At 39.6% G+C, this 18,174-nt stretch overlaps 1 protein-coding gene across 2 annotated transcripts in view; it reads left to right on the top strand.

The window, feature by feature from the left end:
* The window catches only part of FBXL17 (F-box and leucine rich repeat protein 17), a 495,830-nt gene that overhangs the window by 466,012 nt on the left and 11,644 nt on the right, over positions 1-18,174 (top strand). For both annotated transcript variants that reach the window (XM_060093227.1, XM_060093226.1), the window contains one exon: positions 7,218-7,360. In XM_060093227.1, the coding sequence (XP_059949210.1) occupies positions 7,218-7,360 (143 nt within the window). The remainder of the gene's footprint in view (positions 1-7,217; positions 7,361-18,174) is intronic.

The following is an 18,174-nucleotide window of genomic DNA, read 5'->3' as shown; positions in this document are numbered from 1 at the left end:
TTTATCTCTCTGTATCCGTGCCAAGAAATTTCTTTGCAAATGGCTTTTATCCAAGTATTACATGAAAGATGTTAATCCTACTGTTAAATTTTAACCCTGATTCTTTCATGCACTAGGGCATTTCTTCTGATTTTATTACAGGTACATAGATCTACAGCAGATGATAGAACTGGAAAGGACAAAATGGCACATGCAGGTCACTTGTTAGTGCACTCATATGACTAATCTTTCTTCTATGAGGAAAAAATGTATTTTTAGTCCTAACATTTATATATCAGATCTTACAGTGTAAAAATAATACCTGCTTTCACTTAGAAAATTTTAATCCTCTACTTAGTTCGTTCACTTGGTATCTCTTATTAACTTATCCATGTTTTTTTCTCTTTGCTTTCAAACAATTTTAGAATTACAGACAAGTTGCAAAAATAGTAGAGAGTTCATGTATACTCTTCACCCAGCTACCTCTAATGTTGATGACATATAACCACAGTACAGTTATCAAACTAGGAAATTAACTTGAAACAACAAGATTAACTAAGCTACAAATCTTACTTGAATTTCACCAGGTTTTTCCCTAATTTCCTTGTCTGGTCCAGGATTCAATCCAGCATCCCACATTGTATTTAGTTGTCATGTCTCCTCAGGCTCCTCTAATCTGTGACACTTCCTCATTCTTTCCTTATACCCCATTATCTTGACTCTTTTGATGAGTACTGGTGAATTATTTATAGAATGTTTCTCACTTTGGGTTTGTGTGGTGTTTTCTTATGAGTAGATTGAAATTATTCATTTTGGTGAGAATACTGCAGAAGTGATCAGGCGATACAGTATATCTCTATATGTTATTACTGGTGATGTTAACCTTGATCATTTGGGTAAGGTGGTGTCTGCTGGGTCTCTCCACTATAAAGTTACAATTTTCGGTAGTTGATAAATATCTTTGGCACTATGCCAATATTCTGTTTCACCTCAAACTTTCACTCGCTGATTTGAGCATCCATTGGTGGATCTTGCCTGCAATAATTATTACTCTAGTCTTCGCCTGATAATGTTTTTTTTATTTCCCTCATTCCTTATACATTTATTAATTGGAATTCTTCTGTAAGGTGCCCTTCCTTGGCTATTTTTTTTTATTTATATCAGTGTGAATCTGTGAATGCTTATTCAGTTTTCTGAATTATAATCCAGTACTATCATTATTTATTTTGCTGCTCAAATTGTTCCAGCTGTGGCCATTGGTAGCTCTTTCTGATTGGATCCTCTGTCTTTTTGATGTACCCTCACTCTTTTTTAAGCACTTCTTTTTTATACGATCACAAGATATCCCAGAATCATCCGTCTATTTTCCCGGCCCCAGTTCTGGAATCAACCATTTTTCTAAGAAGCCCTGATTTCTTTTATTCACTTTATTGGAGAATGATACTTAAAAACTAAGATCTGGGTGCTAGTAGATCATTGCTACTGGGGTATCCTTGCTCCGAGTTCCTCTCAGCAGAAAGAGCTAAGAAATGTATATATGTATACTAAGCCATGCATGCATGCACATACATCATATTTATTATTTCTACATGTATTTTTCTATATTGTGTGTATAAAACACCATGAGTTCATTCTAATATCTCTGATTCCAGTTCAATACCACAAGGTTCATTATAAGCCTCCCCCCTTTTCTTATTTGTAACTTCTTTCCCTAACAGTGAAAAGACTGCCTCTCATTATTTATAATCCTAGATTATGCGTAAAGTAGTTACTGAATTGCTAACTCACACCCCTGTGAGAAATAGATTTCCTTACTAGAGTGCAGTATTTGCTGACAGTTCTTTTTGGTTTTCACTTTACAATATCCAGTCAAAATCATGTTTTCCGAAGCCACTTAATTCTTAATTCCCATCCCCTTTGGTGTGGCTATATTATTTGTTGGGGCCATGTTGTTCATTTGTAACACAGTTAGGTTCATTTGTTACTGTTGGTATTCCACTTGGGGTTTCCCATCCTGGCTGGTTTAAATTTTTAATTTGGGGAAGTATGTAAAGCATTACTATGGCTCAGAGAGTCAAAGCTCTAGCCAAAGAGAGAGTCTAAGTAAAGTGTTTGTCCCCCTCGCTCGCCCACCCTCACCTCCACATTCCATGCCCCCTTCTTTTCTCCCCTTTCCCACCAACCCCCTATAGTTAAACAGTCTCTGTAGTTTCTGGTGTGTCTTTCCCATATTCTTTTTTCACAAGTGAGCAGATTCATGTTTTTGTTTTTGATTATTTTTTTAATTGCATTGTCTTTTGGATGGTGGTAGCACATCATGTAAACTCTTTTTTGCACTTTGGTTTTTTCACTGAATGATTTGGAAGCTCCTAGTGATCTTCCCCCATTAATTTTTTTTAAAGCTGCATAGTGTTCAACTGTGAGGATGTAGCATAGTTTATTTAACCACTCTCCTATGTATGGGCATTAGGGGCTGTTTCCATTATTTTGCAATTACAATCAACGCTTTAATGAGTAAACTTGTATGTGTGTAATTTTGTATAATTAGAAGTGTATTTTCAGGATAGATTCCTAGAAATGGAGTTTCTTCGTCAAAATTAACTATGTATATGCTCATGTCTTTCAGTCACTCTGTATGCCTATGGAAACACCTTTTAGTGGGTTAATGTATATCCTTGATCATCATATGTTTCTGAATTACAGCTTTGAATTTTTGTAACTTTTTAAAATTTAACTTTATTAGTTACACTTAGCACATTAAAAAGTGCATTAAAATGGCATTGGGATAAGGAATTAGTCTTGCATAATTTATCCCTTTTCAAGGCTTAATAAATACCATTATAATGTGTCAACAGCCCCTAGTGAAGATAGTAATCATACATTCCATTTACAGCGGTATCATCCCAGGTGCAGTCTGTAAGTTTGTGATCACCGATGGAGAGCAGGCAGTTCAAGAACTCTAGCAGTGACATAATGACTAAGTATTTATATAATGGTCCCATTTGCCCAGAGCTTCTTATTTTTCAAAACTCTTCCAAGTCTTTTCATTTTCAATCAACTGCACCACTGTAGAATGGCGTGGGAAAATATCGAATAAATCAGGATTTTATTTATGTAGTACATTTATGTAGTGTGAAGTCCCTTACATGTATTATCTCATATGAACCTCAGACCAACCCTGTGAAGTAGACAGGACATATAGTCACCATCGCTATTGTGCAGGTGAGGAAGCTGAGACTCAGGAAAGTTAAATGTCATCCTGAGGTCAACATCTACTAAGTAGTGAGGCTGGAAATGAATTTGAGACTCTACCACAGCTAGCTCATGAAAAACAATAAAAAAATATATCCAAAGGTAGGATATATTCACAGAGAGGTAAATTACTCAGTATATATTTCGGGATTTAAAGACACTCTTGGACCCTGTTTTATAGTCACAGGGTGATACTTGGCTACCTGGCTACCTATGAGCAGTAGTGTTTAAATTTTGAGTGGAGGTAAAGGGAAATACATTCTGAACATACACAGACTCCTCTACCACCCTGGATGCTGCTGCTGTGAAAGAATGAGCCCTGGCTTTGGAGCCAAACTATCTCCATTTGCACCCTAGTTTTGCCACTTAATAGGCATGGGGCCTTGGTGAGGTATTTAACCTTAGTTTTCTTACCTCTACCATGGATATTGTTTTTGCAGTGCTGTTGGAGGGATGAAAAGTAACTTCACCAGGAAGACTCTCCCTGGTGCCATGTAAATGTCATTCTTACAATGATCATTCCATTTCCTTCAAAGCACTTGTTACAATTTAGAATTATATATACTTTTGTGTCCACTTCACATCTCTCTCTCTTCTTCTAGAATATGGGCTTCATGACATCAAGGACTCTGCTTATTTTTGCTACTCCGTGTATGTCTTATACCAACCCCAGTGCTACTAATCATGGAATGAATATTTCTGGAATAAATCTGCCACTTCCTTGTACTCGTTTTTATTTCAGCCACACGGAATGACCTGCAGCTCCCCAGTCCTTTCACACCTCTCTGCCCTTACATATGCTATTTCCTTAGCCCACCATAGTCATGCCTTTGTTTTTCTGGAGAATCCTTAGTCATCCCTCAAGACCTAGCTTAATTCTTCCATGAGGGCTCCCGTGATCTCTCTCCTCCCCTGAAGAGTGAGGGGCTCGCATGCCCCTTGGCATGCCTCTATAATAGACCTAACCACATTATAGTCATTGGCATGTTCAACTAATATTTTTAAGAACTGATTCTGTACCAGGTGTATGCTAGATGCTGGGGATACAACAGTGAATAGGAAATCCGTCATTCTAATGGGAGAAGTGAGGTGCAAAAAAAGTACATAACTGAACAAATAAATAGTAACTTTTCCGATATCAGAAAATGACAGGGCGATCGGTTCTGAGAAGCTGACCTTTGACTCAAGATCTGAAAAGTGAGAAGTTAGGGATGGGAAGAGATGGGGGATGAGCATTGTGGTGTGACTGTTTACTTGGTTGTTCCTCATTTCCACCCAGCCGTCGCTCCCCCCGCCATCCCCACTGAACTGACCTCTGAGCTCTGTCAACCTTTCTGTCCCTGTGACCGAGCACAGGCCAGGTGTGTCACACCACAGTTCCATACGCTGGCAGTGCAGCATGTTGGAATTGCCAGGTGCCTGGGCCCATGATTCTGAACTAGTAGATCTAATGTGCAGCCAGGACTGAGAGCCGGCTCTCAGCTTACTTATCTACTCCCCACTTACTATCTTGTGATACCAGGAAAGGTGTTCCATCATTCTGTGACTCAGTTTCCTGATCTTTAAAATGGAACTACCAATAAGACTTTGTAAGGTTGCTGTGAGGATTAAATGAGATAATGCACCTAAAATTCTTAGCCCAATGCTTAGCACATGGATAGTCAATAAGTATTGGAGAGAAATGCTCTAGGGTGAGTATTCGTGAGGTGTTTGTTGAGTAAATGAATGAGTTAAGGAAAAATAAAATTTAATTCTTCAGTAAATAGAACTATGGCAAAACAAAAACTGAATACCTTGATTTATCTTCAGTTGTCTTATTTACTGTTTGTTTTAATTTGGACAAGAAAGAAAAAAAAAGGAAAATACCAAACACTAGTGATTTTAGCATCTGGACTTAGTAGCTGTTAACTCTTCATTTGCTTATCAAGCAGCCTCTGGAAACTCCGCAGATCACTTGATTTACTGTTTTCTGGGTAGTGCAGGGCTTTCACATTCTAGTCTCAAACCTCAGTAAAAATACGCTATCCACTAATGTGAAGTCATCCTGCATCCTGTGCTCCATCTTTTGAAATCACAGTTTGAGCACTTTGTATTGAAAGGAATTTCTTTTTGCACCTTCTACTTCTTTTATCATACAAGATCCTCAGGATATCATAACCAATGAAATTTATGACAATATCAGAGAGAACAATAGTTTTCTTAGGTCAGGAACACCGATGGGATTAACCTGGGATATTGCTTATACTACACGAAAATATCACTCAGACCATTCAGCAAACCTTTGCAGATTTCCCCTGCCCCGCCCCACCTCCTTGGAAAACTAAATGCCAAAATAGCATGTGCACAGATGAGAACATCAACAAATTGATAACATGAGGAACTTCCAGGAATTTTTTTCTTCCTTTATAGCATTTTCACTGGAAAACACTGGGATCATGATTATTGTTTTTATAAACTTTAAATATCTGGCTACTTCGGAGTGCTTTGATACTTGAATGCATGGGCGTGAGTTTTCTAGTTAAAAAAAATTACTGAGGTAATTAGCAAAGAGATTTTGCCAAGTGTTTTTTTTTCTGCAAGCTATAAGTAAGTCAGAAAGAGAAAAACAAATATCATATATTAACGCATATATGTGGAATCCAGAAGAATGGTACAAATGAACCAGCTTGCAAGGCAGAAATAGAGACATAGATGTAGAGAACAAACGTATGGACACCAAGGGGGGAAAGCGGGGGTGGAGGCGGGGTGGGGTGGTGGGATGAATTGGGAGATTGGGATTGACATATATACACTGATATGTATAAAATAGATAACTAATAAGAACCTGCTGTATAAAAAAAATTAAAGTGAAAAAAGTTAATGTTTATTTACATGAGTAATTCACTCTGCTCTTATCAATCTAATCAATTGGAAAATATCATCTGCTTTTAATGTCACAGAAACCAACTCATCCTATCTTAGAATGAGGAAATAATTAGCAAACAATTTATTATTCCTTTTTAACGTTTTTGGCATTGTTTTCAGGGTTTTCATTTACAAACCAATGCACCGTAAATTTTTCTGGCTGGAGGTATTGAAATCTGTTTTCCTGTGCTGCAAAGGTAGAAGTGTGCACGTCTATTTAATCAGAAGTCTGTAGCAAAGAGCCAAATTCACCGACTGGTTGCTCTGACAGGGAGATGGGTTATGGAGCTTTGCAGTGATAAGTAATACACATCATAGATTGTGGGCTAAGCATCTGCACGTCAGTAGTGGTACAGTGCTAAACAGTCAAGAAGACTAGAGATGCTGTCGTAATGTTCAGATGACAGGCTTCATTTCATATGTTAATAGAAGGAAGACTTTTGATATGGTGAGGAAATTCCCCATAACAAATGCATTCCCTTTATTGTGCTCTAGCATAGCACCAATTAAATTCAGCTGTATGTATAATGTACGTTTAATTCCTAGCGGTCCCAAGAAGGACTAACGTGAAAAATATTATATACTCTTACATTTTACAGATCATGAACAGATGGAAAAAAATGCCAATTGGTAAAGAAATTCATATGCAGTATAACACACCTCAAAATGGTGTTTACATGGGTTCTTCTTTTTTTTAATTATTAAAGTTATCTTGGGTAAAATTTAATTACTGCTTAGGGTTTTCTGCAACATTATATGTGTAATTCATTTTAATTTATGCGTTCTGCAGATACGAATGTTTGGAAGTACAGGTAACCTTGTAATGAGTAAAACTGATAAAATGTTGTGTTCCAATGAAAGGGAAATTATGGCATGATTATTCACTTTGTGAAAGGGTTTGTCATAGAGCAAGCTTTCCTAAAGCATTTTAAATTGAATTTCGTTTACAAAACATTCATTTACACACAACATTTCAGGAACAAATTTAGTGAGGAAATGAGAGAAATAGTCATAATGAGATAGAGATCCCTTACCCTGCTAACATTTATGCTTGCTTTCTTCCCCTTTGTCCCTCCCTGCAGCACTGATAGCCATTGGGCGATACAGCATGACAATAGAGACTGTGGATGTTGGCTGGTGTAAAGAAATTACAGACCAAGGAGCCACCCTGATTGCACAGAGCAGCAAGTCTCTAAGATATTTGGGGCTGATGAGATGCGATAAAGTAAGAGTTGCCTATCAAGTTTCTTTTCTACATATCACTGTAGTTAATAGCTTGATATTATATTCTTCCTCTCTTCCTATATATATATATGTTTGTATACACATATGTGCATATACCATTACACTGTAAGTTGCCTGGTTTTCTAAACTTATCTGAGATTATTTTTGAATTTCTCTGTTTAAAAATGAATTTCGTGCTTATGCAGAAAGAAAAAACAATCATACACACGCTCAGCTTAGATTTTGGCTTCCTATCCATAAGTCTATGGACCACAATTAAAAATGTTTCCATGGCACACTGCAATGTGCACGGTCTAACAGTAAAATTTTGTTCTGGGTTCCAAGTTTCCTACAACAGTAAGATGGAAAGCACAGTGCCAAATTGTTTTGTCACAATCTGAAGTGTGTGATTTCAGTGCTCAACATCTATGTATTCTGGCCATTTGGGGGCAAGAAGGGGCCAGTGAGGGAATGTTATGTGGGAATTTGACTCTCTCCACGTTTCAGGCGCCACTTCTCGCACATGATGAGAAACAGTCCCAGAGGCCCCACGGGAGGTCAGTGGAGCTGGCCAGAGACGTGAGCATGAGTTTGAGAAATTGTGCTGCATTTACTAAAGATGATCAAAACCTGAATTGATAACCAGGCATTAGAGAGGTGCCTTCCCCTTTGTCGCTTTTATGTTTTCCCCTATAACAAGTCTAGGAAGTAATCATTTGTACTGTGAAGGGGAGAAAATAGAGGCTCAGAAAGACCAGGCACTGGCCCAAGGCCACTCCTCCAAGACTTTACCCCAGATCTTCAAGTCTGTGTCCAGTGCCTGTGGCAAACCCTGGGGGCTATCTCCAGGCAAGGGGATGCTTCCTTGGAAAAGACCCACCTCAGATACTTGCTCCAAAAGTGCTGGCATCATGTAATGATTTACACATGTGTGCTACTTTTACAATTGGTGATTAGGGACAAATCTAGCAAATCCAACAAATGAGAGTGAAACTAAAAATGTATGCCTCTCAAAGGACATGCATTTTCTAAATGTAGCAAATCTGGGGGCAAATAAGAAGAATGGTCCAAGATCTTTGTCATTTTTGTTAATTGACCTAGTTCTTTTCTCCATATGCTTTACAATCCCAACTTATACTAGGCTTTTGCCAGTTAGTTATGTTTAGAGAGATTTTATTATATATTCTAAGCCCAGCCTAGAAACCGACTGACTTTGTTACTAAGCAACAGCGGAGACCCAGGGGTTGCAAGTCTCCCTCAGATTTCACTACTAACTAACCTAACACTGCTACTAACCCTGTCACTTTAAAATGACTTCTTTGAAAACAGATAAAAGGGTCCACAGTAGGCAGAGTGTTCTAGAAACACTAAACAGTGACAGCAGAGCTTCTCAGCTTCACCAGAAGGAATTGCTACATGAGAACTACCTAAGCAAGGATGCCAAAATGTATGCATTCAAAATGTATCTTTGTAGCCACAACCATTCTCAGAAGTCACCATGTTTCTAGTCCATACTCTTTAGATTTGTTGAGATCAGCTTCACCTTCAGAGATGAATTGTAGAAATTTGTGTTCCAGTTAATGCAGAAGATTATTCCAGACATATTTGCTGACCAGCATTTTGCCAATTTTCAGTTAGCTAATGGATCCTTTTCTACCTAAATGCAAATTAGTCCAAAATGGGATCAGAAGGCGGTTTTGATGAGCAATATTCCTGAGGGTTTTAGCCCTTTCCTCAGGTGGCCTCTGAATCCTTTCTCCAACCAGCCTGCTGCTCGGAGAGCCCGTTGGCTCTCGCACCCAGCCGTCCGACCACAGCCTGGTGCAGCATGGCCCAGCCCTGCCATATGGCATCCTCAGACTTAAGGCAGCTCAGGGCCAAACACGGGAAGTTCTGTTAGGACGGAAGAAGTTTCCAAACCACACACACGGTGCACGTAAAGCCTTGCGCTTAAAAGCCTACGGGTTGATTTAGTTGGTTGGAGATCTAGCGTGAGTAGCTCTTCTGTCTTTGACATTTGTATTATGCTGTCTGTCTCCAGATTTTAAAGTTATCAAGATTCAAAGGAAGATATGAGTAGCAAAGAAAAGAAGTTAGTAGTAGCCGAGGACATGGACACAGCCAGAGTTCAGGTTCAGATCTGGGCTCTGCACTTAGTTGTGTCATCTTGGGCAGTTATTTAACCTCTCTGTTTCGTCGTTTACTATGAGGATGATAATCGTGGAAATGCTACGAGCATTTAAATGAGTGAACATATATCAAGCCCTTAGAGTAAAGCTTGTTATATATAAAATGCTCAGTGTTAATGATTATTCTTATTATCATCATTATATTAACCTGTGTTTTGATATTTGAATTTCCAAATGAGAAAAAAAACTGTATTGCCCGCCATTTTGAAAGGAAATTTTAAAAAAGAAGAAAGAAATGAACTCAGATTAAAGAAGATGTTGCTCTTTTACTTTTTTCTCACTTAAATTTAAGATTATTATTTTCGACATAAATATATCAATAGTTACATTTTCAACACACTTTATGAAGGAAAACTAATGCCTCTGTGGGACAGTGTATTTGGAATCAACTTACTGATCCAGGCATAATGCTGAAGAAAGATTTGGCAGTGGGAGAAAAGGGTGGGTTGAAGATAAAACAATTCAAATAGGTAAGGAAACAAAAAGAAAGTATTAAGGAGAATAATGGAGATGTGGCTCCCTGGTGGTCTAGTGGCTAGGATAAGAAAAATAATGGAGAAAGAATAGAAGAACAGAAACAGGAAACAGTGAAATTACGATTAGGATACAGAGACAAAGAGCCATTGTCTGTCTCACAGTATCATCTGTGCCAACAAAGAATTAAAGAACAAAATTAATTTGGATCTATTACTCTTCTCCCTGTACCTTAACCTAATCTGCTAACCACTAAAAACTTGTTCATTTGAGTTCTCTTTCCCCTCTGCACACCAACTGGAGCTAAGGGAAGGGGCAAGAGACCTCACTGGTTTCCACAACTAGCCCCCTTGTCAGGCATGTTGCCAGTGGGATCCCTGCATTGGAGAGAGATGGGGTTTGTGACATCTGTGTGTCCCAGGGTTCGTGTCCTGCAATTCTGGGGTTCTCAGAAATATTGAAGGCTAATCATATTTTCTTTCATTTGGGGCCACTTATATTTGATTTGGAAGCTATACCAAATGTCTGCTTTTTTCCTCACTTGAGCTTCTGAAGAATTAAATAACGAAATGCATTGTATTTGTTGTAGGAAAAAAAGTGTTTTTCCTCTGTTTCTTTTTCTCCCATTTTCATTAGGTAGACAAAGAACAGATAAGAAACATTAAATGTATTCTTTGCAGATGAAAGCAACATGTATATAGATTATCAGTCAGGGTCTAAGCTAAACAGCAGTAAATTTGGCTGCAACATTGGTGACTCCTAGGAAGGAGTCCTCCAGCGGTTAGACAAATGCAGTGTTCCCCACACACTTGTAAAATTAGGAAGCGCATTAAGAAGCCCCTGTTTGAGTAGCTTTTCCAATTGCTGGATGGATAAGCACGTTAGAGGCATTACTTTCGGTTTTGAAGCCGACGCCACTTAATCTCCTAAACTTTAGTGCATTGTAAGAACCCAGAGAAGAAAACGCTGTGTGAGACAGCTTTGATGAATTGGGGTGAACTTATATTCTTAAAGACTGTTCAAAGGCTTACTTGACCTTGGGAATTAGAGTTGACCCGAAATCACCTATCAACTTAACACGCATTTATTTGGTGATTTAGTTAAAACTACTTGTATAACCAACAGGACTGTCTAATAAGAGCAGTATGTTTTTTCTGCTTTCCACAATTACAGACAGTCAGTGGCTTTGGTCATAGAAATCATTTTCACAACTTCAGTGAATTCTAGATTCTATACAGATCTGTTTCTTCTACTAATATGATATTTTTCTCACTTCTTACATGGCAGTTTGGATGGAGAACAAAACTAAAAAGGACAAAAAGAAAAAAAATTCCTGGGAAAGCTGTAGGGCAAATGGAAATGCAATGTTCAATGTTAACGAAAAATGTTTGGGGTAACAGGGTTGATGAAAAGGGAGGAAGCCCCGTGGCGTGGTATTGGCTGAGAAACCAGACCTCACCAGAGGCAGCCTGGCTGGTTTGGGAAACCTCAGTGATAAAATGTCACGGTGGAAACCTCTGCAGCAAGTGTTAATACAGAAGTTTGGAGACAGAGGGCCTGAATTATGAGCAGCAAATAGCATCATAAATGTAACAATTCTCAAATGCCAAACCCTTGTGAAAAGCAGTTGGATGAAGAAGTGCTGGAGCTTTTAAAAGCTCCCTTTCACTTTCTACTTTTTTTTTTAACTTCATGCAGAACTAATTTTATACACTGTTCGTTTGATTTGAAAATGCCAGCGTCTGGGGTATCATCAAAGAGCGTTATTGAGGGAGCCACTCTTGGCAAAGCATTTTGCTTAAAATGCTTATTAGTTCTTATGTTTCTGCGGAGTTGTCAATAGGAAGGAGAAAGGGTACCTTGATTTACCTAACTGCGTTCCTCTGCCTTTGCCCAGAGCAGGTAGCAGCCCTTCTGCTGGGAAGCTACCTCTCCTTGGCCTGTAGAGACGCCAGGAGGGCTGTGGGGGACACATTACTTAAGGAATAGACATAAATAGATTTTGAAAGGTCCACCCCAATGTCCTATGACCAAAGCCTCTTGGAATTTCTTTGATTTCTAGTTGACATAAATTAGAATTACACAGGCGTGAAGAGTCCACCCAGAAAAGATCAGAGAGGCTGCTGGGGGAGGAGATCACCTCTGTGTGATCCTATTGACTATCCAGCTGCCTTCAGGCCAGGGGCCTCTGTGGAGGCTGACTATTATTGATCCACACCATGGAAATAATCAAATTAATTCATTTCTCATCAAACTGCCACTGCCAAGACCTTTCTCCTCACCTGGCCTAATTCCTGAAGTACTTAGTGGAGGAATGAAACATGATTTTTTTCATAAGAAAAGATTTCTTCAGGTCATAAGGAATCCTTGTTTTTGCACAGAGTTCCTCATTGAAATGGTAGAGAGATTGAATCAAGTCAATGAGAAGTCAATACAGAAAGCAAGTAATAGCAACCAGTCCGCTCTTTAAAGCCAGGAATCTGCTTTGCAACCTTAAAATCTCAAGGGCCAAGTTTTATGTGCCCATTTTAATGTAAAAATATTCAGGAAGAATTGACCACTGCATTTTTCAGGAAGTAATTAGGGCAAGAGAAAGCCTCAACAACGTAAAGATTTCTGTGGGGAAAATGGAGTTTTTATCAGCTTGTTTAGGAATCATGAGCAGGAAAGCCCTATGGGGAAAATAATATAGGACTCTGTAACTAATATACAGAACTAACTGGAAAAATCAGTTTAAGGCAATAATAATTTGTGGGGCACTGTGTCTAGGACTGTTTGGGTAGCAATTCAGCCATGAAACAAAGTGCGTACCTGCAGGGACTCCCCTCTCCCCACAATGTATCCACAGCTGTTTCCAGATTGCCCATGGCCAAAATTGAATATTGCAAAGTATGCCTTATCAAAGAAAATAAAGTGAAAAAAACAAAACAAAACTTTCTCTCCTAATAAGACAGGAGTGGTCTGACTGTATCAGATCGTGCAGTCCTATAGATCATGGGAGACAATAACCACTGCCCTAACAGCCCCCAATGCCATGCGTGCCAAGAGAAAGGGGAGATGAAAAATGGGGAGATAGTATGGCTGGGGCTCTGAAATCTGCACTTAAGTCCTTCACTTGAAGTATCAGCATCTTGTTCCTTTTGCTGATAAAACAGTTTCTTCCAGTGATTTCCGCACAGGAATACTTTAAAACACATTTTTACAACCCTCTCCTGATTATTGCTGGTAATTGAAACAGGGAAAAACACATCAGCTGAAATTCAGAGGTTATCTCTCAACCTCATTTTAGCTAAGTTCCCATCACTTCTTCTTCCAGGCCTCCTCACCTAAACTTCTACGAAGTGGTAACTGAAAGGCCTTTCCTGTATTTAAGTAATAAAGCAAGAGACACTGGTGTGGTCTTTATGACAGAGGTTAAATTGGTGAGCACTAGTGTCAAACCACTACGTTTTCAAATTCTACGTCCTTCACTTTACTGTCTGTGGGACTTTGGACAACTTAATCTCTAAAAGCCTGTGTTACCATCTGAAAAATGGGGGTAATATTGACCTCAGGGAGTTGTTATGAGATTATATGAGATATTGCAATAAAGCACTTAGCCTAATGTCATGTACTCTGTAAGCACTCAGTAAATGTCAACTATTATAATTATTATCATTATTATTTATTCATGTATACATGGCTGCTCTGGAATCCTATCTGATACTTAACCATGATATGAACTGCCTAGTTCATATATGCTAGCCATGAATATAAATTCACATGCTAAGATCTTCCAAAGAAAACTAGGTCCCTGAGACTTAGACCGCAATTCTTAAAAAAAAAAAAAATACGATCCATTTTTATTTTTTAATAGTTAGGACCCATTAAATTACAGTGAAACTTATAGAGGAAGAAGAAACCTAGAGATCAGCAGGGCTCTGTGAACAGAGAGAGTAAGTAAGAGTAAGACTCAGCAAGTCTGACCGCCAGTCAGTTCCAGGCTGGTTTGTTTCTTCAAGAAAAACGGCATCTCCCTGGAACTTTTTAAGGGAGTGTGCAAGTAGTTGCTTATGTTTTGCTCACTTCTGTTACGGGATGGATGTATAGTGAAATTGTTTGTTTGTTTGTTTTAAAAAGGAGGCAGGAGGGGCCTACTGCTCCCCAAATGCTGTGGGGTGAATAGAATGTTACGTTGGTCTTTGCCTGAAGGCTCCCTGGAGCATCATTGCTTTGCAGTAAATAATCTCCTTGGAACTTTGATTTGGCTTAAGTAATTATAAGAAAGAATTAGGTTGCAGGATCATATTATTTTTCTAATTTAGGAATAGAAAAGGTAACAGCAGCTTCTTAATGGAGCTCAGATTAGATCCCAGAACTCCGAAGCACCTGACTTCACAAAGTAGAAACAAGGACAGCCTGCTGAGGCTCAGGAGACTGGAGGACTGTGGCTCCGTGGAAAGGAATGGGCCAGCCCGCCCCCGAGGCCCAGCCACTCAGCAGCAGGTTACCGGGGCCCGCCGTGCTGGGTCTAGTGAAAACTTTGTTTGGCAAGTAGTTTTTCAAGAGAAAACCTAAGCTTCCTTCCCCAGCGTCCAATTTTTATTATATATTTTATCCATTTATTCAAGAAATATCTATTGAGCTCCTTACTGTGTTCCAGTAACTGTAATAGGAGACAGGTCAGAAAAAAACAGTGAACGAGATAGAGTTCGTACCCCATGGAGCCTGCAGCCTGCTGGGGAAGACAGACAAGTAAATGGGCAGTTATCGTGCTATCAGGCTGCAAATTAATTTTCAAAAGCGGCACCCGCGATTCTGTTTCTTCTACATGAAGAACTTCACTTTGGTCCCACCTGGCTTTCAGCTATGGTCCTCTACAGTTTTATCTTTCTGGCACTCGACTGTTCAGTTCCTGAAAAGGACTGACTGTGAACAGTTGTCCTTACTTTTCACCACTCCATACACTCTCTTTCTGTTCTGCAAGGTCACCAGTGACTCCTGTGTCACCAAATCCAGTTTCCATTTCTCTGACCACAACTTGCTCCATCTCTGAGCAGCTGCATCCACATGGTAACCACTCCCTCCTTAGCGAGGATGCTTTTCTCTTGTCTCCAATGTCGCCACACTCCTGGCTTTTCTGTCTCCACCTCCCATACTGCTTCTCTGTGCCTCTGTTCCCTCATCTGTAAAGTGGAAATAAAAATAGCAGCTATCTCCTAGGCTGTTGAGAGGATTAAGTGAGTTAATATGTGTAAAATTCCTTACATGAAGTAAACAGTGAACATTAGCTCTTACTTGTAGTGGTGGTGAATTCTTACATTCTCATCCCCATGACTCCCCTCCTCCTTGGAATATAAGATCCATGGGCTTCTAGTCTATGTTATATTGCCAGGCCCTACCACAGTGGCTGGTACGTAACAGATGCTAAACAAATATGTGTTGGATGATGGATAGATGGATTGGGGGTTATTTCTCATCTGCATTCTGTGTGGCCCCAAGGTTCCGAGGAGGTTCCTCAGAGCCTCTAGGAATGACAGAGTGGCTAAGAGGCCGCGGTGCCTGGTTGTACCTAACATCAGCCAGAGCAACCCCACTTATATTGCTTTATCCGGTTATTTATTTGGTTTGTATACTTACTACTTTGGTGTGCAGAAGTATTGTACAGCCAAAAGCAAGTTTGAAAACCATTAGATCCCACTGCCTCTGAATAATTTGATAGGTAACAAAAAGTATCTAGACGGAGGGAAATAAATAAGAAAGATGACACCTTGGATTTAATACCAGTTTCCTGTAGCTGGGGAATTCTGAGTGCAGCCTTAAGGGTTCAGGTCAGTCAGGGACAGAGTTCAGACGTCTGCTGTGTGACGGGACTCAGCATCCTTCAGAGCCTAACCCTGAAATGCTCTGATTTATGTAGAGTCTCTCTTCTGAAAGCCAAAAATATCACTTATTTTCAGGTTTTTAAATTTTAATTTATGGATTTATCACTTTTATACAGAATACATTTTTGCTGCTAATAAACTTGTTTTAGGAAACAGGTCAAATCCATAAATTCTACCTGATGGAGACTCAATTTTAGAGAGATTTCTTTTTCGTCAGGTGTCCACGGGTAATTACCACCGTCCTAGACTTTATGGAAGAAAATAAAAACTGAAATCAAGAAAGCCATTACGCACAAAAGAAAACATAATTTTTGGTTCTGAGAGTTTTCTCCCTCAATTGTGTTTTTTAGCTTAACTTTGCAAGTTTAATTTAGAAACACGCAGATGTGTTCTGTAAATACATTACACTTACCGCTCACTTAGTGACGGTGTTAATTATCTTATTAGGACCCAGGTTTTCTCAAATAGTCTTTTACTGAATCATTTAGAGCACCACCAAGACTCCCCAAGTGGCTTTCTCCATCCTGGTGTCCCACACATGTCAATTTTGGTTCTAACCTGCACTGCACATGCAAATCTATACCAAAAATGTACAGACTTGCACGATGGGTCAATTCCATGGGTTTGTGGCCTCAGAACGTCCTATGGAATACTGTGTACCTGGAGCTTCCAATTGGCTTGAAACATCCTTCTGGGTGAAGGATCACTTGGTGAAACAGGGAATGAAAATGTCACTAATTTTTCTCTCTGACAGTCTAGTTTTTGAACTCCTGTCACACTAATCTCTAATTAGAGGCTTCAGGTTGGTGAGCCCCGGTTCTCACTTAATATTGCAGGCGTTTCTGTGATCTCCATCCTCCCAGGTTCTTTGCAGCTTTCTCACCATGCTAATTCAAGTGAACAGAAGCAATGCTAGTGTTAACAGGAAACCCACATTTCATGAAAAAGAGACAGCATGAATCCAGGCCTGTTGTGATATTGACAGAGCATGGCACTTCCAGTCACTGCAGATCCTGAAATGGAATGACTGCCTTTGACAAAGTTGACTGAATTTATGAGCCTGCCTCTGTCAGGTTCATTGCATTCTCAGTGTCTGTCTCCTTCTACACTTTGGGATTTTTAGATGAGTTTTTTGCCACCCAAAAGTAATATTTCTTACCTCTATATATAAAAAAAATACATCCTTAAAGGCCTCAGGCTCTTGGTATGAGGTTCATGCATGAGGCATAGTGCATTATGGGTGTCCTATAATCAGCTGATGCCCATAATTTAGCAGGTGGCTTTTAGGCTCCAATAAGATAATCATTTTCTTTTAAAAATTATATTACTCAGTTATGTGTGCCCTCTTCTTCCACCTCTTGAGTGGTCCTTGAGGAAGCACTACGTCCTTGTGTGAACTGGGTTTAGGGGAATCTTTCTCTCCGTTAGCTGTTGGGAAGGTCAGGTGGCCACCTCCTTTGGCTGTGCCCTACTGGAGATGGAAGGCCAAGGTGGAAGGACAGGAAACCAGTCTGTTTTTACTACACTCAAAGAATATACCTTTTGTTTCAGACAGTGATGAATATCTGAAACAAGATGGACCAACAAGCTGTAGGAGCAACAGCTTCTTTCCTCCAGAACCCCTGACTCAGTGTTTAATGTGGTGGGTGGCATGGGAGGTGGGTGGGTACTTGTTACCTGTAAGTGATGGTAGTTCAGACCTTGGTTTCAGATTCCCAAGTGCAGAAACCACCTGTGCTCTCTAGGAGCTCTTCAATCAGCCTGAGCTGCACACTGGAATCTCCTAGGAGCTTTAAAAAATACTAATGCCTGGGTCCCACTCCTCCAAGGTTGGGTTACGTTTAGTCTGGGATATGGCCTGGGCACTGGGGTTTTTCAGAGATCCCCAGGTGATTCTAATGAGCAGTTGGGCTGAGAACCACTGTATTCTTGTTTGTATTCTTGGTTGCAGATGCAGTTTAATTTTTTAAATTCGTTATTTGTACTTCAAAGTTAAATCCAAGACACTTTGACTTCATAGGAAATCCACTGAGAAACGTTTTCGGAGGCTGAACACCTGCTTCCCCTTAGTCCTCCCAGACAGAGCATGTTCAGGTTAATTACTTTCATTTTACAATCACTGCTGTTCCACCCCTATGAGTTATATACCAAGACAACCTAAACTGTGTGTGTGGTGTTCTGAACATTCTTAGTTATACCCTAATTTCAATAACTGCAAAAGGTTTTCTGGGGCAAACTGTCCCTCGAATTCTTTGGCTACTTCTGAGGATGAAGTCCAAAGAACTCTT

Source organism: Mesoplodon densirostris, chromosome 3 (genome assembly GCF_025265405.1).
Source record: "Mesoplodon densirostris isolate mMesDen1 chromosome 3, mMesDen1 primary haplotype, whole genome shotgun sequence".
NCBI lineage: Eukaryota > Metazoa > Chordata > Mammalia > Artiodactyla > Ziphiidae > Mesoplodon > Mesoplodon densirostris.
This window is presented reverse-complemented; position numbering and strand designations above follow the sequence as displayed.